This window comes from Drosophila pseudoobscura, unplaced genomic scaffold (assembly GCF_009870125.1).
Source record: "Drosophila pseudoobscura strain MV-25-SWS-2005 unplaced genomic scaffold, UCI_Dpse_MV25 Unplacedtig00000002, whole genome shotgun sequence".
Taxonomy (NCBI): Eukaryota; Metazoa; Arthropoda; class Insecta; order Diptera; family Drosophilidae; genus Drosophila; species Drosophila pseudoobscura.
Genome location: NW_022881696.1, coordinates 1 through 21,375, shown reverse-complemented (window position 1 = coordinate 21,375; position 21,375 = coordinate 1). Strand labels below are relative to the sequence as shown.

At 48.7% G+C, this 21,375-nt stretch overlaps 4 protein-coding genes and 1 pseudogene across 4 annotated transcripts; 4 read left to right on the top strand and 1 right to left on the bottom strand.

Moving 5' to 3' along the window:
* The first annotated feature begins 1,938 nt into the window (after positions 1 to 1,938).
* LOC117185413 (peritrophin-44-like) lies at positions 1,939 to 3,142 on the top strand. The gene is made up of 2 exons (XM_033385668.1): positions 1,939 to 2,034; positions 2,096 to 3,142. Exons 1-2 carry the CDS (start codon positions 2,028 to 2,030, stop codon positions 3,097 to 3,099), a joined length of 1,011 nt encoding a protein of 336 aa, XP_033241559.1. The 5' UTR covers positions 1,939 to 2,027; the 3' UTR covers positions 3,100 to 3,142.
* Positions 3,143 to 4,717: 1,575 nt separating this feature from the next.
* On the top strand, positions 4,718 to 6,072 carry LOC117185407 (peritrophin-44-like). The gene is made up of 2 exons (XM_033385660.1): positions 4,718 to 4,837; positions 5,028 to 6,072. The coding sequence occupies exons 1-2, from the start codon at positions 4,831 to 4,833 to the stop codon at positions 6,035 to 6,037; spliced, it is 1,017 nt and encodes a 338-aa protein (XP_033241551.1). The 5' UTR covers positions 4,718 to 4,830; the 3' UTR covers positions 6,038 to 6,072.
* A 165-nt stretch (positions 6,073 to 6,237) lies between these two features.
* On the top strand, positions 6,238 to 10,398 carry LOC4812867 (possible lysine-specific histone demethylase 1-like). The gene is made up of 4 exons (XM_001353270.4): positions 6,238 to 6,649; positions 6,720 to 8,371; positions 8,444 to 8,982; positions 9,039 to 10,398. Exons 2-4 carry the CDS (start codon positions 6,777 to 6,779, stop codon positions 9,680 to 9,682), a joined length of 2,778 nt encoding a protein of 925 aa, XP_001353306.3. The 5' UTR covers positions 6,238 to 6,649; positions 6,720 to 6,776; the 3' UTR covers positions 9,683 to 10,398.
* A 375-nt stretch (positions 10,399 to 10,773) lies between these two features.
* LOC117185406 (uncharacterized) lies at positions 10,774 to 12,920 on the top strand. The gene is made up of 3 exons (XM_033385659.1): positions 10,774 to 11,153; positions 11,212 to 12,311; positions 12,377 to 12,920. Exons 2-3 carry the CDS (start codon positions 11,523 to 11,525, stop codon positions 12,905 to 12,907), a joined length of 1,320 nt encoding a protein of 439 aa, XP_033241550.1. The 5' UTR covers positions 10,774 to 11,153; positions 11,212 to 11,522; the 3' UTR covers positions 12,908 to 12,920.
* A 241-nt stretch (positions 12,921 to 13,161) lies between these two features.
* Positions 13,162 to 21,372, bottom strand: LOC117183179 (uncharacterized; annotated as a pseudogene).
* Between the last annotated feature and the right edge of the window lie 3 nt (positions 21,373 to 21,375).

The following is a 21,375-nucleotide window of genomic DNA, read 5'->3' as shown; positions in this document are numbered from 1 at the left end:
ATATCCTCTCTCGTAACCAAAATAATGAATATATTTTTAGATATTCGCTCACTGAATGGTACTTTTATTTAAGGCAGCTTTATCGTATATTAATTAAAGTGGTCTGGTAGCGTCTATAATCATACTGATAAGACCTGAAATTCCTTGAAAAAGTCATCTGATAAATGAATTCATGCATATTTTCTATAAACCCATAAACATCGCATAAAAACGTTGCCAAAAAATCCGTAGGGATGGATGGTCAGTTTACGATAATATGAATTCGTCATATAAAGTCTCTGTTTTAAGGGTCTATAAGAATTATCCGATCACGACCCGTTTTTTTGAATGCCCTACGTACATTTAACAGGCTCAATCTTGATTTATTGTCGTTGAATGATTGATTGCCTGTTTTGGGTAGCAGTTATGGTATCTTATCTGCAGTTCGGATTGCCCCCTACAATTTTCTGTTCTCCTAAAAGCAAACTTTATATACTAAAATATGATAGACCCGAAAGTATGCACCATTTTATATAATTATGCAAACAGATCGTAAGAGCATAGAGTTCAAGGAGATACATATGAATCAAAACTTAGCCCCAGTCCCCTTCATTCATGTTGTTCATCAGAGCACCTACTCCAGCACTCATACGTAAGTATCCTTTATTGATATTGCGGGTCTCAATGTGGTATTTGATCAAGCCTTCACCTTCACCTTCAAAAAGCTCTTGAAAGCTCTCATTCTTTAAATTTAAAACAAGTATTGCACAAAATTTTTGTGTTCAAATCAAAAAAAATTCCAGTCACACCAAAGAAAAAATCACTTTTTATATAATATATATTTATTACTAAAAGCAGTTATACATATGTATTTACGAGCATGCACCTAAATAGTGCTTAGTGATTTTATGACTTCTTTCGGCGGCACACCAACTGATGACCGCATTACACCAGTGTGCCGCTGCACACGCATTGCGGAACAATGGTTTAGAATACAAAATAATGGTTTGTTATAGGGCGATGTATGAACACCGCCAGCTGATCGAAATTCTGCTGCCTATTTCCATGCTCGTTCTCTCCTGCTTATTTTCATGCTCGTTCTCGCCTTCTTATTTTCATGCTCGTTCTCGTTCTCTTTCCTTGCCAGTTATCTTATCTGTTGTATATACGTTGTCTTTTACCAATTGTCAATGGCAATTATAGTAAAGTCAAAATTTGTATTCTATCGGCTGCGTGATTAAGCAATGGACCTCTATTCGAAACGCAATCATTTTTCAGCGTTGAATGAGTATGAAAAAATATTCTAGCTATTATTCAAATCTTATTATATTCAGAATTTAGTCAATGAACTGCTTGCAGAATTATTTCAAAGGAAAACGAATCAAGCCTTTAGGTTTCAGCGGCGACCTGCTTCAACCAGAGCTTCAGGTCTAGTGGATGCACTCCATGCTGGATAAGTTCTGGGGAAAGCGAACCGACGCTGCACTGATTGACTTAAAATAAAAATAATAACCGACCAGATCTTTTTTGTCGTGCCTTTGTATTTAGAGATATATGTAGGTTTGAAAGCGTCATACCATCTACATATGTCATATACCCCATATTCGATTACATTTCAGAGGGTATTTTAATCATAGTTAGTAGCTTATCTTTCTTTTTATACCCTTCCAAAGAGTATAGCATTGCAGCCAAACCATGCAGAAACCATGAGGTAGCAATATATTTACACGTATTCCCGAACACTAACAGCCACGACGACTTAGCCAGGAGCGGAGATTTTTTCAGCGTCGTCTTATGAGAAGTCAAGTATCCAATAAATTACAAATGTTCTCATAAATTGTCTGCGTTTTGTCGTTCTGCAGGGTGTTTAACTTCCAACAAAATCAAAAGCTAAATAGCTGCCAAAAATGATTACTGATCCTTCGATATGCGAGGCAATAAAGCCAACCGAAGTGCGAAATGTGTGACCTGTAATAGCCATTAGTTCGGCACCAGTCGCCCTGCCGAGCACATCATTCCACGACTACTTATACTGAAGATCGCTTACAATGAGAGGTTGGTACCGTCGCGACGGTAGATTTGCCAGAGTAATATTTCTCCATGTTTTCCTTTGCAGCTTTCGGAGCACATCTTAACCTGGCAGTGGTGATGGGCCCGGCTCTGCTGATGGTCCTAGCCTGCCCCATGGCTGTTGCTCGAGAGGAGGACATTTGCAGGTTGTTCTCCAACAACACGGTAATCCGTGACCCCGACTCCTGCAGCCAGTACATCACCTGTATTGACTCTGTCAGCATTTACGGCTCCTGCAGCGGAACCACGCCGTTCTTCGACAAAGACACGGGGAAATGCGTAAAGAAACTGACGGACGACACGTCGTGTTATGTGTCCTGCGTGAATGCCACAAGCCAGTTCGTGGCTGACCCGAAATCCTGCTACGGATACTATTACTGCCTGGACCAGGAAACGCCCATGTTCGGCACCTGCCCGCAGGACACGCACTTCAATGCCACTACCCAGACCTGCACGCGGCTCTACGAGTCGGATTGCACCGCCAGCGACTTCGAGTACTGCAACATCGTAAAGAACAAAGTGAACTTCGACAACCTGCAGTCTTGCGCCAGCTACCACGTGTGCGAAAAGAACCTCTTGAAGACAAAGACCTGCTCGTCCCAGTACTACCAGGCCAGCACCGGCGATTGCGTCGCTAAATCCCTGGTGGACTGTGTCGCCCATCCACTGCCCAGCAATGTGTGTGGCAAGGCAACGAAGCCGTATGAAAACAAGTTCGTCTCGGATGGAGCCACATGTCGGGGATACTTTTTCTGCGCCAAGCAGTCGAATGGCACCCCAGATCCCAATCCCACTTGGAACCAATGTCCCCAGGACACCTTCTTCGACGCCAGCACCGAGACCTGTCGCAGCCCTAATCTCGTGAAATGCACAGAGGATCGCTGTGACGGTCGTTCGCTTCCCTTCGTGATCAGCAGCACCAAGGGCTGTCGCAACTACCTACGTTGCATCGATGGAGTAGCTTTCGACGAGCAGTCATGTGGCAATCTATTCTTCGACGAGGCAAAGGGCGGCTGTGTCTCCAGCGTTGTATCCTACGCCATATGCTAGATGTTGCTATACAATAAACCGCAGAGATTTAATAGTGCTCATACATTTATTTTGTATAGTACTCGTAGAGGGTACATATATGGTCGGGAGTGCTCATCCAGTTGTTATGGAAACTATGTTCAAGTTTTCGACCGGCTGCATCGCCAACGCCGGATGACAAGTAGACTTTTGAACAGTACTCTTAGCTGGAAATCGCTTAAAGGTGTTTATTTTTAATGAAATCTAAGACGTGCTGGTTAGGACTTTATGACTACGGCCATTGTTTCACTTTCGCTTTGGCCATCATAAAATATTATGGCGCTTTCGATTTCATGGCTATCAGTTGGGGCTTGTTTGGAAACTGTTTACGTTCTGATTACAGAAAACAAAAAAAAAAACAAGGGGGAACTTTGTGAGTTGCTGCTGCAGCCGCAACTCTACATATCTACCCGGTACATAGTCAGTATGGCTACATTGAGCGACAAAGAGTGCGTGCGAGAGAGACAGAAAACGTGTCTGAACGTGTCGTCGGGCGCTGCGAGGCCACTGCCAATTGATTAAGGAACAAATCAATAAAAATTATCCGGTCTTATCCAATCTGGTAGATATGGTCATTCTCTATGATTGTAGGTCTCAAATTTGTTCGTATCTTCAAATTTGTGGATGCCACAGATTTTCATCCTTTGCGGGGGTGGAAGGGGGTGGGGCGAAATTGTAAAATCCTCTTGTGCAGGTTCGATATCACAGGAGTGTGGATACCAAATTTGTTGCTGGAGCTCTTATAGTCTCTGAGATCTAGGCGCTCACTTTTAGCGACAGGCAAAGCCGACTGTGAAACGTGTGCGTTAGAGAGAGACAGACCGAGAGAGAGTGAAATTTGTTCATCATTCTGGCTATAATAATATTACTATCTGGTTTAGATTCTGCAGTCTAGAAAATATAGTTACTTTCTGCGATTCTGGTTGGTTTGGTTTTCCCGTACAAAATTTCGTTGCTTTAGCTCTTATAGTCTCTAAGCACTAGACGCTCATAGGGACGAACAGACGGACGGACGGATAGACATGGCTCAATCGATTCGGCTATTTATGCTGATCAAGAATATATATACTTTATGGGGTCGGAAACGCTTCCTTCTAGACGTACACACATCCACTTTCACCACACATCTAATATACCCCTATACCCATTTATAGTAACGGGTATAACAAAAAACAATTAGGTGTTTTGCCTTATCAGGCAGTGGCAATACCCACAACACAATCACGATGTGACTACCGAACCGTGATTTATAAATATCAATTAATTAATAGCCTATAAAATGGCATTTACGATCAGCAAACGGAGATCTCTGCAGAAACACCGCCAACGCACCATGCAGAACTACGAGTAGTGTCGCATCCAGGCTTTTTAATTAGTGAATTGTTAGTGTCTGCCTGCAGTGGAGCAAGGAGCATGGCCATAGGATCTACAATAAGTGGACGAATATATCAATGGCTTTGCGCTCTTTTGCAAGCATCGATAAGATTCGCACACCTGCTATTAATGGGGCAATAAAGTGTATAGGGTGTGGTGTATTTGGTATATGGTATCGGTATCAGTATCAATAGTCATGTTCCCTTCTTAAATAAAAACTTTTTCCATTCGGAAATCTCCATTTAGTTGGCAACAATTGCTACTAGAAGCCACATCAAATACTTCATATTTTTGTTTTCTTCTGGAAATTAAACGGAGTTTCCCAATAATTAGCACAGAATGCTATGTAAGTTTTTATCTGCTTGCAATCCCAAGGGTAGAAATAGACAACAAAACAAACAGAGATAGGGTGCCTTTCTATTGGGGACCTTGAATACTAAAAATATACATACTTATATTGTATACTCAATATAAGGTCGGGGATGTATCCCTAATAAATGAATATTCATGAAATCAATCTTTCTTGTCTTTGGTAGCGAAAAACGCTTGTGAGGTGCTGTTTGGAGCCTGCCTGCTGATCTTCTGCCTGCCGGGCTTCTCGGAAGCCGTTGGCGATTACTCGGAGCTGTGCCGCCTGTTCAAGAATGGCACCAACATCCGGAAGCCCGGCACCTGCGACGAGTACATCCATTGCAGCGACGGCGAAGGCATAATGAAGTTCTGCGAGGGCACCACGCCCTACTACAACAGCATCAAACAGGAGTGTGTCAAGGAGCTCTCCAACAGTCACTTGTACTGTGGCAATCGGTGCGAGGGCCGGAACGGCACCTGGGTGTCCGATCCGACAAACTGCGAGCAGTACTTCTACTGTCGTGATGGCGTGCCGCTGGCAGGTGCCTGCCCCATTGGTCAGCATTTTAGCGAGTCGAGCCAGGCGTGCATGCACGGCGTGGACTCGCAGTGCGTGGACGTGGCGAACATATGCGAGATCCTGCCGGAGAATACCGCATTTCGGTACGAGGATGACTGCAGCTACTACTACGTGTGCAAAAACTCTAAGCAAACGCTGACTAAGTGCAAATCGAAGCTCTACTTCAATGTGGAGACCGGCGACTGCGTGGCGCGCAATCTGGTAGCCTGTGATGCCCACTCCAAGGAGGGGGTATGCGCCGCCAGCAGCAAGGTCGTCTTCAAGTCGGATTCAGCCACATGTCGTGGATACTTTATCTGCAAGGCCTTCGGCACTGTGGCCGACCTGGATCCCTTGTGGAACCAGTGCCCGGAGGGCACCTTCTTCGACGAGGGGCGCCAGCTCTGCGGCAAAGCCACTGACGTGGTGTGCACCCACAACCGATGCGATGGCAGGGGCACCATGCTGGTCGTCAGCAGCAAAAACTACTGCCATAACTACATTCAGTGCGTCGATGGCCTGGAGGTGGCGGAGAGTACCTGCCACTTTGATCACTTCTTCGACGAGGTGATTCAGGCGTGCAGCAGCAAGATCATCTACGACAACTGCTGTGACGAGCAGCCCAATAGCAGTTAAGATCGGATCATAATTACAGAAAGATTAACCACTGACAAAAGAGGGGACGTGTTTTTCCTGATTCGAGGCGTTCTGATATCAACGTTTGCAGTTCCCAATTTAAATAGCAGTTACACAAACAAACAGTCTGCCCAGTTTTTCTACTGTAGTGCGTTTCCCTGTGACCATCGATAGGTATTATGTCGATAGGAGATTAGTGTGACCAATTGTATATTATGGGAAAAAGTCAAATAGAACGCGTATTTCGGCACATAAACAATTTTACAATTTGCAATAAAATAAAATGTCGAAAAAGCGATTGAAAACGTTAACGTAAAATCAAAAGCATTGTGTGTGTCAGGCTTGTGGGTTCCAGAACTAAGCTACAAACCGTTTCTTGTCGATTATTTTCGCAACAAGTCGCGCCCAAAGGAACGGATCCGACCCCAACCGCCAGGCCATTCCATTCGCATCGTTCGCCGCAACCAAAACGTGTCGCAAAATCAAAGTTAACTGAAGTTAAGGATAATATTTGAGATGCATTGGACCCTGCCCAGCCTCTAGTCGCCCGATCCGGCTCAGTTGTGCGCGGGCCAGTGGCCCCCCAGCTTCTGACTCCCTGCCTCCTCCCTTGTAAGTTGTGTCCGTCTATGTATCCATCTTTTTCGCGGCCGCATTTCATTTCGTTTATGCTACGACACAGGGCGAAGAACACAGATTCCCCATCGCCGACTCCCAGAGGATTCGGAGGAGACCTGCGATGAAGACAACCCAGGCCATCGGCGGTAGCAACAGCGCCAGCGCCAAAGTGCCCATAGACTACGTGACTCTGATCAGCGACGACTCGGATGGTGAGCCATCCCCGAAGAGGACAGCCTCAGCACCTGCTCCTGGCAGCCAATCGAAGCAAAAAATCAACGACGATGACTCCAACGATGCCCTTGCAACCAGCACCAGTGCCAGTGGCAGTGCCAACGCCAACGCCAACGCCAACGATGAACGTCGTACGAGTCGCCGCAACAAGCCCAAAGTGGACTACACAACAAACAAGCCCAGCACTAGTGGCGAGGCGGCAGGCAGTGAAAAGGGCAGCGCTGGACCCACGGCCAGCACCAGCAACCCGTCGGGGGAGAAGCGCGTCCAGGCCCAGGCACAGTCGGAGCCACGCTCCCGCAAATCGGAGACTACTGCTGCTGGGGCATCTGCGGGCGGGGGTTCGGCCAACTCGGGCACGCGCAGTGCCCCATCCACAAATGGAGAGTCGCGAAACCGGGATATGGGCACGCCCACAGTGCTGTCAGGGGAGGAGGGGGCTGTGTTTCAGTCCCGCTTGCCCTTTGGGAAGATGACCCCTAACGAGGAGGCCTGCTTTCCCGACATCAGCCGCTCGGGCATACTGGGACACCGCGTGTTCCTTAACATCCGCAACAACCTGCTCCACATGTGGGTGGAAAATCCTAAGCTGCAGCTGAGCTTCAGGAGCGCGCTAAAAGCACTGCCGCCGCCCTTCGACAGCGAACCGAACCTAGTGCGGCGCGTCCACTCGTTCCTGGAGCGACATGGGTTCATTAACTTTGGCATCTTCAAGCGCCTAGTGCCCATTCCGGCCAAGAAGCTGGGCAAGGTGATTGTCATCGGTGCGGGTATCTCCGGGTTGGCCGTTGCCCAGCAGCTGCAACAGTTCGGGATGGACGTCATTGTGCTGGAGGCTCGGGATCGAGTGGGCGGACGCATTGCCACCTTCCGGAAGAACAGCTACATAGCGGACCTTGGGGCTATGGTGGTGACGGGTGTGTACGGCAATCCGATGACCATATTGAGCAAGCAGATCGGCATGGATCTGGTGCCCATACACCAGACATGTCCGCTCTACGGCCCGGACGGCAAGCCAGTGCCAAAGGAGAAGGACGACGTCATTGAGCTAGAGTTCAACCGACTGCTGGAGTCGGCCAGCTACCTGTCCCATCGCCTAGACTTCAATTATGCCGGAGACTGTCCTGTGTCGTTGGGCGATGCTCTGGAGTGGGTCATAAGCATGCAAGAGATGCAGGCCATGAACAAGCGGGCGCAACATATGCAGGATATTATTGCTGCCCAGAAGAAGATCATCGAGCACCGGAAGCGGATTAAGGCCGTCAAGCAGACCATCGACGCCCTCAGAACCGAGCACATCTCCATGGTGAAGAAGCGCTGCCCAAAGGGCGTCGAGAGCGACACGAGCTACGCGAGACAGGAGTACAACATACGCCATACCCAGGTTAAGCTGGAAGACACGGTCAAGCAGTTCAAAGAACTCCACGACGAGAACAAACGGATGGTGTCCAAGCTCCACGAGCTGGAGCAAAACAAACCCAGGTAAGTGGCTAGATTCCGTCTTGATTCCTCCTGAGCTGCTTCCACGGGCTAATGCATCCGAATATTTTCCAGCGATGTGTACCTCAACACACGTGATCGCCTCATTCTAGACTGGCATTTTGCCAACCTGGAGTTCGCGAATGCCACGCGACTGAATAACCTGTCACTGAAGCACTGGGACCAGGACGACGACTTTGAGTTCATTGGCCACCACACGACCGTTCGGAATGGCTACTCTTGCGTGCCCGTGGCGCTCACCGAAAACCTAGACATTCGCGTCAACAGCGCCGTCAAGGAGATCAAGTACGGCCCCAATGGCATTGAGATTGTGGCTGAGAACATGAAGACCAGCAACTCTGTGATGACATACAAGGCTGACCTTGCTGTCTGCACACTGACTCTTGGGGTGCTGAAGGTAGCGGTGGCCGAGGAGGAATCCCAGCAGAAAAACACTGTTAAGTTTGACCCCCCTCTGCCGGACTGGAAGCGGCAGGCGATACGTCGCCTGGGATTCGGAAATCTGAACAAGGTGGTCCTCTGCTTCGATCGCATCTTCTGGGATCCCAATGCCAATCTCTTCGGCCATGTGGGCAGCACAACGGCTAGTCGCGGTAAGTGATTACCGGAATACCACAATCAGAAGTATTTGCTAATCGCTATGATTTAGGGGAAATGTTTCTCTTCTGGAGCATTAGCTCGTCCCCAGTGCTGCTGGCTCTAGTCGCCGGAATGGCCGCGAATATTGTGGAGAGTGTAACAGACGACGTCATCATCGGTCGTTGCATGTCAGTTCTGAAGAACATTTTCGGCAATACCTCTGTGCCCCAGCCAAAGGAGACGGTGGTCACGCGCTGGCGCAGCGATCCATGGGCTCGCGGCTCCTACAGCTACGTCTCCGTAGGGTCCTCTGGGAGTGATTACGACCTGTTGGCAGCACCCGTCATACCGCCGCCTGCCAGTGGGCAACGCTCGAGCAAGGACGCTGAGGGGCTTCCGCGGTTGTTCTTTGCCGGCGAGCACACGATACGGAACTATCCTGCCACAGTACACGGGGCCTACTTGAGCGGGCTGCGCGAAGCCGGCCGCATTGCTGACTACTATCTGGGGTATCCGGAAGGAACGCCGCCCAACATTGGCTACTCCGTCGCTGAGGCGGCCAATGCCGTGTGTGTGGGCAATGTTGTCAAGCTGCGCGACTTCTCGCCCAATCTCACCGATTCGCCAGCATCCAAAAAGTCCGAGGAGAACTCAAACTCAAACACTGCCGAGCCCGAGCCCGAGACCGAGTCCGAGCCCACGGAAGTGCCGTAGCTCACGAGCGTAGGAAGTAGTTTAAGTGTTTCAATTAGCGCAATAGCATCATCAAATAAGCCATTTAGTTAAGGAAGTGTTGTAATCTTGAATCTGTAACAGTTTTAGTGTTTGTATTATAGAATCGGCTTGGCTATATGATAGGAAGAGTTTCAGGATAAGTTAGACCTACGTAAATACCTAAGACTATTCCAGATAATTTGGATAATGCTAGAGACCATTCAACCAATTATTTTATTTAGCAATTAAGCAACAAAAGAAGCAATATCACCGAACATAGAAAAATATCTTTCACTTGCATCAGTCCGAACAGAACTGCTCGGCTTACCATCTATCCTAATTCTGATTGTCCTTTCACAGAACCGGTTGATGGGCAAAAATAGTCGTTCATACTTATATATTTAAGCGGATCAATCGAAGGCGCCCAGCTTGTGGGACAGCTGGAATACCTCATTTAAGACAAATCTACTTCGAGATTCTGAGTGTTTTTACATTGTGGAAATCTGGTTCCCATCGATCTATCAGTGGAGTATCGTATCCCCATCTAACTAGAACTCTTATTCCTATGATAATTTCGTATCCTTGTAGGTATATGCATGTATGTACATATGTAATAACAACATATTTAAGGCACAAATTAGTATAGCTACCACACTGTCTACGGTTTTAACTGATCGAAACATATTTTAAAATAAATACAAATACAAAAATTGAAATCAAACAAATAGGGGGTAAAATATGGAGAATGTACATTTTTGTTGTTATGTATACTTTTTTTTATAAATAAATATTTAACGATACAGATGTGAAATGTAAAATGTAAAAACTATACACACGGCTACCTAATTAATTCATTAGGTACTTCCTTCCGGTTGTGGCATACACTTACAGGAATCGAGCATACCCAGCCAGTGGGCGGTATCAGAAAGCGAAACTATATTTTGGGTCTCTCGGGCAGTTGGGCAACACGCATTGCTTTCGTAATTGTGTCGTAGGTTCAACGACCTCCGGTGCGCCACCGTACCTATTCAATGGCAATGAAAGCTAAACCTTTAACCAAGCGAAAGCTTTCGCTTCCTATCTATCTCCCTCTCAAGCTAAAGCCTCGAGTCGGTCGCGGGAGGGAGTCCGTCCCTCTCAGCTTCGATCGTACATTTGGCGAGCTATTCGGAGAAGAGAGTGCACATTCGTGTGTCAAGTTCATCGTCCGATTGCTTAGAAACCTACCTGGTCATAGTAATGCTTCCCCCCAGAAATTGGTATGACGAGCGTTCAAGTTTTTGCTATTTTTTTTATTTTTTTTTTATGGAATGCTCTTCTAACTCGTTGAGTGTGTGTACGAGTGTATGTGAGTGCACATGCATACAGGCCGTTGGAAGTGACCTTGAGCCAGGGCAACGACACATCACCCGAAACTAATACTAACTGAGGACCAACTGAGGCGGAAACTCGGAGTGTGAGGCGCCTTCAGGTAGGACCCGAGTGCCCATCATAGCAGATATATAAACGATAATCACGTGAGCTGGCAGGGCGGGGAGTCCCCGCGCACCGCGAACTGCTACAATGCTTTCAGATCATAAGAATTTTGTTTGGATTGATGGCTCGGAGAGGCTGAAATCCTGAGCGCCGCTACAGGATCGCCATCCCCTCCGACTTCACACGGCGATACGACCGACTCTCTCGCACCACCCACGATGCAGCAGGTAACTATCACCGAGAGCTTTTCCCACAGAGCCAGCCAACTATAAAACCCGGAACGAGAGCTGCAACAGGGCCAGTCGGAAAGATAGATTCATTCGGCGGTGACGAAGAAGCTTCAGAGTCTAACAGAAACAAAAGCATGACTGAGAGTGATTGTGAGCTGTCAAGCGCTGTGAGCAATGCTCTTTTGGCCCTATATCAACGCCAAGATGTGTCGCTAGTCGCGCAGCCAATAGCGGGCGTCGGAGAGAATGCCTACGGACAGGTCCTGCTCGTGAGTTGGCCAACAGAGTCCAAGGCGAAGAGGGTAGTGGTCAAAATGGCGCCCAAGAACGAGGCAAGACGACAACACATGCACGTAGTCGACTATTACGCCCGAGAAGTGTTCATGTACCAGAACGTGTTCCACACATACCGCGAATTAGCGGACGACCATAGTGCCTTCACAGTGGCACCTGAATTGCTGGCATCCGGATTGCAGGCGCCCGACGAGTTCCTGATCTTCGAGGACCTGTCCCAAAACGGTTTTCAGACAAACCCACGCAGCTCTATGCCCACCTACGACATTGTGGTGTCCACCCTCAAGGCGGTGGCCGAGCTGCATGCGTGCTCCTTTATCCTACAGCAACGCAATCAGGTAAAGTTCAGAGAACTGGTGGATCATGTGCGGCAGGACAACCTATTCACGGCGAACATTGAGACGGTGACTATCGAATTTGGCAAGGCAATGCTGAGGCGCACTCGACTCATGCTGGAGCAGGACGAAGCGCGGGACGACGACACAACGCCTATGATGGAGGTGCTGGAACGCTGTGAGAGGAATCTAAAGGCCCTAACACTCTACTGTGTGGACGGCGCATCGCAGTCGCCTCACGCGGTCATCTGTCATGGCGACTTCTGGAACAACAATATTCTGTATAGGCACGAGGTTAGCGCGCAATTTTCGATCTCAGTCGTAAGCCGAGTCTATAAGTAGTCCCATCTTCTCCACAGACTCACTCTGATCTGGCGGTTGAAGCCAAGCTGATCGATTTCCAAATGTCTCGTTTTGCCCCACCTGTTCTAGACCTTGTTCACTACCTATTCGCCTGCACAGAGAAGCAGCTGAGGGATGAGCACCTACCAGCCTTTCTGAACATTTACTACGACACGTTGAGCCGGAAACTGGGCTCCTGCGATCTGAATGCAGACGATATCTATCCGCGCACCGTCTTCGACCGTCAATTGCAGCTCTTTGGTGTATTTGGCCTGATAATGGCCGCGTTTTCCTTGCCCTTCTTCATATCCAATGCCAACGAAGTGGTCAACATTGATGAAGTCTCCGAGGCCATTCAGGATCTGTCTGCATCGGCCACCGACGCCCCCAAGTGCCGCGAACTAGTGGAAGAGTTTGACATGCTCAACGAACGCACATTGCCAATTTTCAAGAGGCGTATGACCGATGTCGTCCGGGATCTGCTAAAGTACGACATGACCCCACCGCTTTATCAATTCGATTCGACTCGTGATGATGATATCTGTTAACAGTATTAGGTATTATTGTGTGTGTGTATATATGTATGTATGTATGTATGCTCTTAAATAAACAATTACATATGTTATTATATAGACTTTCACATGGATTAGTTCTTAGACCGAATTGTGAATCATGATCTGTGACTATACGCGATTTGAGATTCTGTCAAATGTCAGATGGAGGAGGGGTTACATTTACAGCTGGCTTAAGGTTTAACAGCTACGTGTTACGTGACCCACAATACCACATTCTAATGTGTATGTACGTATAAATGATATTACTCTGGGTTTTATTCAGGGCAGGGTTAAAGAGTCTTAATAAATAAGACAAGTTCAAGAACAAATACAAAAATGCACTAACAAAACGGATGACAACTAAATTATCTGCACGGCTGCATGGCTTTTCTGTGCTATATGCATTGTATAGCTAATACAAAATATACATACTAAACATACTATACTCGTATTTACACAATCTTATAATGAAATTGAAAAGGAAAGGAAAGGGGTTCGTTTCAACTGGTTCGTTGGACATTCGTTACATGCGTAGCAATCATCATAACATCCATAAGTTGGAGGAAAATAATAAGCATAGCTCGCAAACGACGGTCAACACTTTTTCCCTTTGCTGTCTCGTCACTGACAAAACCGAAAAAGACCACGAAGACACGGTCTCTCACTGAGCAGAACACTTTTGTCTCTTCGCTTGTGTTATGTGTTTCGGGTTTTCGGGTGAGCCCGACACGCGATCGTGTCTCACAATAACAACTTAGAGAGACACTTTGGTCAAGCGCTCACAGCAAAAGTGTCTTTAGATGAGCAGAACCAAAAAAAGTGTCTGAGTAAAGTGTTTTTAGTTTTTTCGTGTATATGTTTAATTATTCATGTTTTCCGCATCTTTTGGGCTATTGTATTGTAATATGTATATTTCTTTGCAAAATTGGCAAACGAACATTTTCGTTTTGCTTTTCACGATTCATTTTAAGCTCCAATAGTCAAACCGTATAGAATTCACAAAAATTGATAGTTGCCATAAGCTTCACACGTACAAGCACGCATACATACGCAAAAGACACTTTGTTCGTTTGCTCGCGGCAAGATGCTCAGTAAAGAACAGGAACAAAAGAGAAGTGAAAAAATCGGTCTTTTCTTGAGCGAAGAGCGAGTTGAGCAAAAACAGATTTGATCGGGTCTTTTCAGTGCATTTTCTCAATGTGTCCGTCAATGAGAGGTTTTTATCAGACACGCCGAAAGTGTCCACAGTTATTTGCGAGCTATGATAATAAGTAAAAAGTTGTAGCTCAATTACTGAGAGGGTGTTTACCTAAGGTGGCTTTTGATATTCGTATGTAAATTAGTAATCGTGGATCTATGAATCTATAGCTAAATGTAGCTACATTTTGAATGCTTATTCTATAAAATAAAAAAAAAATTTAAATTATCCGTAATTATAAGGCCTACAGTTACTGCCAATCGTCAAGTTAAACCAGGTTCTACTCGTATGCTATGATCTACTCTCTAATCAAACTAACAACTCATTGAGTTTATTGCAGCGACGAATGTCCAGCACTCAGATATGCAGCCAAGACCTTGGACTGTAATGTAATGGCCTGCCTACTCTACTGCATCGACTCCCGGAAGCGGTTCTGTCGCTCCAGGCTCTCCACCTCCGCCCAGCAGTTGCGCATGTTGCGGAACAGCTGCAATGAAGAAAAGGATCAATTAAATAGGATTGTTAGCATAGCATTGTTCTGCAATCGGACATGCCTCATCGATCCAATTATGCGCAGCCAGCAGATCGTTTAATATTTCGGTGGAGGTCTTCCCAGGAAATTGTTGCTGCTGCTCCGTGACACGCTGCGAGCAGTTGATAACAGATTAAACTTCTCGTGCGCAATCTTGTGGAAGAGATCCGCACGCGCGGCACAAATGCGACAAAGAACAATGTCCTATACGAGAAGAGAGGGAGAGATATAGCCAGAGGTCACTCACGCCACTGGATAACAGCGACTGGGGGCATTCTTACCTTCTCGTAGGCAATACGAGGATCGACAGGGATGGTTTGCATGGTGTTGGGATTGTAGGGCTCCCCGAATAGAAGGAAGCGCACTGCGATGCCCGGCTGTCGGCAGCCGGCGCAGTTTTTCTGAGTCAGATTGTTTTGCTCCCACTCGGAAAAGACGTGGCACTTGGGCCAGGTCTCAATAGACAGGATGGTGCTACGTGTCCACGGCGTGATGGCCAGCAGCTTATGTTTGCAATTCTCCATGATGGTATCCACAACACGCACGCTGCCCAGGAAGTAGTCGTCTGCAAGAAATGAGATAATAAAATTCAGTATTAACGCCAAACAAGAGCCACATCCACGTCTTACCCTTTTCCCGTGTGATTTCTGAGAAGAAACTCGGATCGAGCGCCTGTGAGATCATGGTCTGAATGTAGATCTCAAAGTTATCCCTGTACGACAAATAATCCTCCATAATCTTCTCGATAAACTGCTCGGTGTCGTCGGCCAGCAGCTCGGATCGCATGAACTCCACAATCGTCTCTGTGTGGGAATGTACCTGCATGCGCACTGGTGCTTTGAGGTAGAGTTTTTTTGTTTCGAGATTCCATGAGGCATACTAGTTGCAAGTTCAAACAAAGTTAAGTCACGTTATAAAAAGAATCGAGAATGTGACCTTAACCTTACCTTCGACATGTTGCGATAGAAGGTCTTTCCGTTCTGGCGGAAGGGCTCATATTTTTGCAATATGCACTTGGAGTCCACCTGCCAAATGGTGGGCCAGTCGTTCACAAGATCCGAACGCAGCACGATAAAATCGCCCGTCTATAAATAAAAGAAGATAAATGAAGAGTCCCCAGTCTCTGGCTGGGAGTGCAACCTACTTTAAAGTTCTCCGCTGTGGCTGCCGTACCCGCTGCAGCACTGCCATAGCCCACGTCTCCCACTCCGGACATATCCTGCTGTGGATTGTAGCCATCACCAGCGGCTGGCATTTGCTGCACCTGCTGCTGCTGCTGGGACACCTGTTGCATCTGCTGCAGTTGTTGGTTGTGCTGCTGCTGTTGCTGCTGATGTTGTTGCTGGTGTTGTGGCTGCATCTGGGATGGATTCTCATAGGTGTTCTTGCGAGGCGTCCCTTTGGAGCGTCGCGCTATCTTGCGCTTCCCATAGCCCTTGCCGGCGTCATCGCTCTGCGTACATAGTGGATGGATGGGTGGGTGGGTTACAAGCGGTGACGAGGCGAACACTAACGGACCACACAAATAACACTTACATCATCCTCTTGTGGAGTCCAGACAGGATCCGTGTCCGAGTCGGTGAACTCGGCCTCCGGCTCGCCCACGCACTGTTCTCCCCTGCGGCGGCAGTGGAATTCAACAGAAGAGCGTGCATAGTGCTTTGCTTAGCCTTGCGGGAGCATTGCTCGCGACGCGCAGGCACATTCAAGGGGTCTGTGAAGAGCACAAAAGTTCGGTTAGCAACATTGATCAGGGAAAGAGGAGTGACGCCTTTCGGGGGCGAGTGCATCCACAACACGAACGGAACGACAACAACAACAACCACAACAACGACGACGACAACACCACAGTTATCCCAACAGCCCAAAAGAGCAGTCGCCGGCGCACCTATAACTTTGCACCTCGCACCTTGCACCTGCACCTTGCACCAGCACCTGCACCTGAATAGAGGACAGCACTCGACCTATGCTCTCTCCCGATCTCTGCCTGATCTTTTGTGCAATCGGTCGTTGGTCGTGGCTTACAATGTAAATAATAAAATACACAGTTTATTTGGGTTTTTGTAAATTAATAATATTTGTTCATCTCGATTTCATCCTCAAAATACTTGTTTACTTTTGTTCATGCGATTCTCCTTTCTTTTGTTTTTTTCTTTCTTTTCTTTTAACAATTTAAAAGGCTTATTCCTTTTTTTTTGTTCTTTTACTTTTTTGTTTTATGTTTTTTTTTACATATACACAGCGTCCATGTCCTTTGTTCACGTCTGGATCCCTATCGCCAGTCATCTGTCGTCGGTTGTTGTTGTTGTCGTGTTGTCTATTGTCGTGTCGTGTGGTGCGGTGCGGTGTTCGGTGCTGCGGCTAGTGCTGCCATGGCCACAGCAGTATTGATAAAATGATTGAGGATTCGGCGCTGGTGCGGCGGGCGGCAGCGGCAGCGACGGCTGCGGGCGGTGGACGCCGGCGTTGGAGAGTCGCGATGGATGCCGCGCTCGCGTTGGCGTTGGCTGACGTGATTGTTGGTGGTGGTTGTTGTTGTTGTAGTTGTTGCATGGCGTGGAATTAGCGATAGTGGAGTGCTTATTGGAACTATGCTGTTGGGTCAAGTAACATACCTTGACTGCCGCCAACGACTACGCCGACCCCAGCGCCCGCTCCCAACTGGGCGCAATGCTGCTTGCACGAAATGCTGTGTACCCATCGACTGCTGCTGTTGCTGCTGTTGTTGCTGCTGCTTCTGGGCGTATGGCCGGAAGGGAGGTCTGATCGGCAGGCTGCTGAATGACGGAGGATGGCGTGGACTCGGCAGCTGCTGCCGCAGCCACCATTTGTGCATGCGGCCGCTTCTTGGGCAGTATTTGGGTCTGGGAGAGTATTTGATGGCGATGCCCGTCGTCGCCGACTAGTCCGGCGGAGTCCTTCCTGTCCTGTCTGGTTGTCTCCAGGACCACCAGCCCCAACCGCTGTCTGCGACGTAGAAGCCTCTTCGCTGCCGCCCCCCTTGGCCGCCCTTGCCCTTACGCTTAACGGCGCTCGCGGATAATTCAGCTTGCGCGATGGCTTCAACCACCGGTGGCGGGTCGTCGTCCCGTTCGCCCTGCAAGAACTTAGATAGCGTCCATAAACTGCGTCTTCTTCTCGCCAATCAGCGTGCCCACGCTTGACCGGCTTTCGGGAGCGATTGAACTGGTCTATACGGCACCGAGGCGCCGTGGCCCGTGACGGGTGGGCTGGAGGTCGGGCCGCCCGATGGGTGTGGCCATGCCCCATTCGACGGGCAGGGTGTCGGCTCTGGCGATGGGGTCTTGTTGGATTGCGTATGCCAAAGTTGGTGTTGTTCGTGGATGAGTGGTGCCGCGGCCATTGCTGGACGACGAGTTGGCGTATCCCTGCTTGGGGGCACTGCTGGCGTCTCTGCGAGGAAGTCCAGCTCCTCCTCAATGTTCGGCACGATCACCTTATTGCTTGCGTCCGCAACAGCCGCCGCAGCGGCTGCCGCAGCATCGTCCTCCTGCTGGGCAGCCTCGATCTTCTCCTGCTGCTGCTGGTTCTGGTGCTGTTGCTGCTGCTGCTGCTGTTGCTGCTGCTGCGTGTAGGCCTGTTGGTGCTGCTGCTGTTGCGTATATGCTTGCTGCTGCTGCTGCTGTTGTTGCTGCTGTTGCTGTTGCTGCTGCTGCTGCATGCACGCCGTGTACTGCGAGGCAATGGGCTGGGGGAAGGCTGGATAATATTGCGCCAGCTGGTGAGATGTGATTGTGCCTGCGAGGACTGCAGATGGGCCGGCTGCGGCAGGTGCTGCTGCTGCTGCTGGCTTTGGTGCTGCTGTTGCTGCTGCTGCGTCTGCTGGGGATATGTGGGTATGTTGATGGTGGCCGCCGGCGACACAGAGGCCGCATTGTTCTCCGTCTTAAGCGGTGCATTCCACTTGTTGAATTCGTAGTACGTGTTCTGCTGTTGCTGCTGTTGTTGCTGCTGGCTGTGCTGCTGCTGCTGCTGCTGGAGCTGATGGTGCTGCGGCTCCTGGGGACTGCGCACGTTGCTGTAGTCGCTGCTGGTCGCTATCAGCGTTTTCTTCGGCTGGCGCTTGCGCGGCGTCTTCGCGGGCTTCGGCGGCGGCTTGACCTCTTCCTGCAATTGAGCGAAAGAAATACCTTCGATTAGGATCCTGTGGCTTTTGTGGCTTAAAAGGCTATCAGAGACGAGGCTACCAAAACATTGGACATGGCTTAGGGACAGCATTAAACATTTATACTCTCGACGATCAGAGATCGGTCTTCCCACATGCGGATCTCTACCGGGATCCAGATCCACCGCACTGAAGAGTGCGCACCGTACCGTACCGTACCACATTCATTACATTACAGCATAACGTCACAGTTTCAGATCGGCCACAAGGCAGCAACACAACACAACGCAACGCAACGCAACACAACACAAAAAGATGAACAGTTGGCAAAAGAAGGAAGCAGTTAAAGATTAAACAGAACACCACCCCAAAAAAGAAAGTAACCAAACTAAAGCGTGTGGAAAGGGGATAGAAATATGTTCTCTTCCACCAGCAAAGGACAAGCGCGTGTTAAAAAATAAAGCATCGTTATTAGCCGGGAGGCCCAGAAGCCCCCAGAAGATAGTTATTTCTATTAATTTAATTTCAGCGATTGGCAGGGAGAAGTCCAACAACAACAACAACAACAATGAAGAAACCTTTATCAGCGGAATTCGAGCATTCATTTTTACATCATGCACGCGAAATTGATGTTGTTGTAACTCGAAATTGTAAGGCATTGCTTTATGTCCTTTTGATTTAAAGCCCCATTTGAAGGCGTGTGCTGGTAAGAGTTCTGGGGCTCCAAGGGAAAGATTCAAAATGAAAAACAGTTAACAGAAAGCGCAACAAAAAAGCAATACAAAAAAAAAGCAACAAATAATATTGAAACAAATGACATACAAAACGAACAAAATAAAACGGAAAATAAAAAAAAAAATAGATTCGGAAATAAATAGAAATAAGAAGATACACACCTTTGGCACCTACTGAATCTGTGACGCTATGTTGCCGCTCGCTGGCGACATTATCATGTTGGCCACCACATGTGGCGCCCGGCCAGGGCCTGCCTCGTGCAGCAGGTGCTCCCCATCGACCACGCCGGACGGATAGAAGGTTTGCTTAATCTCCAGGCCTGGCGGCAAATGAACACCAGGTTCTCGCCGGCATCGCCTCCCGCTGTTGCCGCCGCAGCCTCACTGGCATAGTCTAAGTGCTGCTGCTCCTGTTTCACTTGCAGCTGCAGCACATTTTTAATGTCCTCCTGGCCGCCTGTTCCCTCTCCAACTTCTCCCAGCAGAGGCTCTGCTCCTGCTGCTGTTGCTGCTGCAGCGTACTTTGTATCACAGATGAATAGGCCACCGTTGTGGGCGTCGCCGGTGGCGCAGACGAACCAGCGCCTGGCACATTCACCACCGATCGTCGCTGCACTAGAGGCGCTGTCTTGTAAACAATCACTTGAGCCTGCGGCGTGCTGACCACGTCCACGGCGTTTAAATTCGTGATGGGGGATCCGTCCGCCGAGCTCTGAGCTGGACTGGCATACTGTGCTGGATAGGATCCCCCCGAACTGGCGGCCCCTACTGGCACAGCCACTGGCACTGGACTAGCACTCTGCTGCTGTTGCTGTTGCTCCATGTGGATATGTTGGGCCTCCTTACGCGTCAGCTTCACCTTTTGTCCATCCAGCGTGTAGTAGGTTTCTGTCTGTTCGATATCTTGCTGGAGATGGTGATGATGCTGCTGTTGCTGCTGCTGCTGGTGATGCTGCTGCTGTTGCTGCTGCTGATGCTGCTGTTGTTGCAGCTGCGTCAGGTATATTAAATCGTTGTAGGCCTTTATTTGCGCCTTGGCTTGTTGTTGGCTGTTTTCTTGCTTAATCTGCTAGACACGCAGACGAGGACGGGGCACATAGATTGAATCGAAATCGGAATCGGAAAGTTTTGGTTTGGTTTTGATTTTAGAAACACATGTGTTCATGGTTGGATTGGATATGGCAAAAAGGTCTAGTCTAAGCTTAAATGGTACGGGGGGGGGTAGAGTTAGGTGGTTAGTAGAGCAGAATGACAAATAATGCGATAGGCGGAACTTCAGGCGGGATTGAGAGATTCTGATTCAAAGATTCCGCTTCCGCTGAAGTCCCTGCCCCACACCTAGAGGAGCGATTGATTAGGTAAGAATAGGGTGGGGAGGGGGGCCGGGGCGGCTCTTGGCGGGCATGTTGCATATGTATTTTATGGTATGGTATGGTATGGTATCGTATGTCAGTGAGAGATCAGTAAGCCAGAGTAATGCAGAGGATCCTACTCACCACTTTGTCGGCCACCAGGTTCAGCTGCTGCTGCTGCTGTTGCTGGGCCGCCTGCTGCTGTTGTTGCTGCTGCTGTTGCTGCGCCTGCTGCTGCTGCATGGCAAGGAACGTGTTCGATATCATGTTGGCGTGTTCCAGGTGAGCGACGTTGAGGTCAGGGCCACGGTCGTCGGCGATGGCGAGGCGCCGCTGGACGACGAGTTCTCGCCGTAATAGTTTGAGGCAGCATTGTTTACCACGGCTGCTGCTGCTGCCGCGGAGACGGCCGCCTGATTTTGAAATGTGCTTAACGGCTTGTCCAGCGAGCTGGGGAGCTGCAGCTGGCGGTGTGGCGTGTTTGCCGCCGAGGAGCATAGTGGGCGGGCTTCGGCTGTAC

Coding starts and splice junctions, on each gene's coding strand:
- LOC117185406 (XM_033385659.1), top strand. CDS start 11,523: ATGACTGAGAGTGATTGTGAGCTGTCAAGCGCTGTGAGCAATGCTCTT. Junction 12,312..12,376: donor ATATTCTGTATAGGCACGAG/GTTAGCGCGCAA, acceptor TCTTCTCCACAG/ACTCACTCTGATCTGGCGGT.
- LOC4812867 (XM_001353270.4), top strand. CDS start 6,777: ATGAAGACAACCCAGGCCATCGGCGGTAGCAACAGCGCCAGCGCCAAA. Junction 8,372..8,443: donor CTGGAGCAAAACAAACCCAG/GTAAGTGGCTAG, acceptor AATATTTTCCAG/CGATGTGTACCTCAACACAC. Junction 8,983..9,038: donor CAGCACAACGGCTAGTCGCG/GTAAGTGATTAC, acceptor GCTATGATTTAG/GGGAAATGTTTCTCTTCTGG.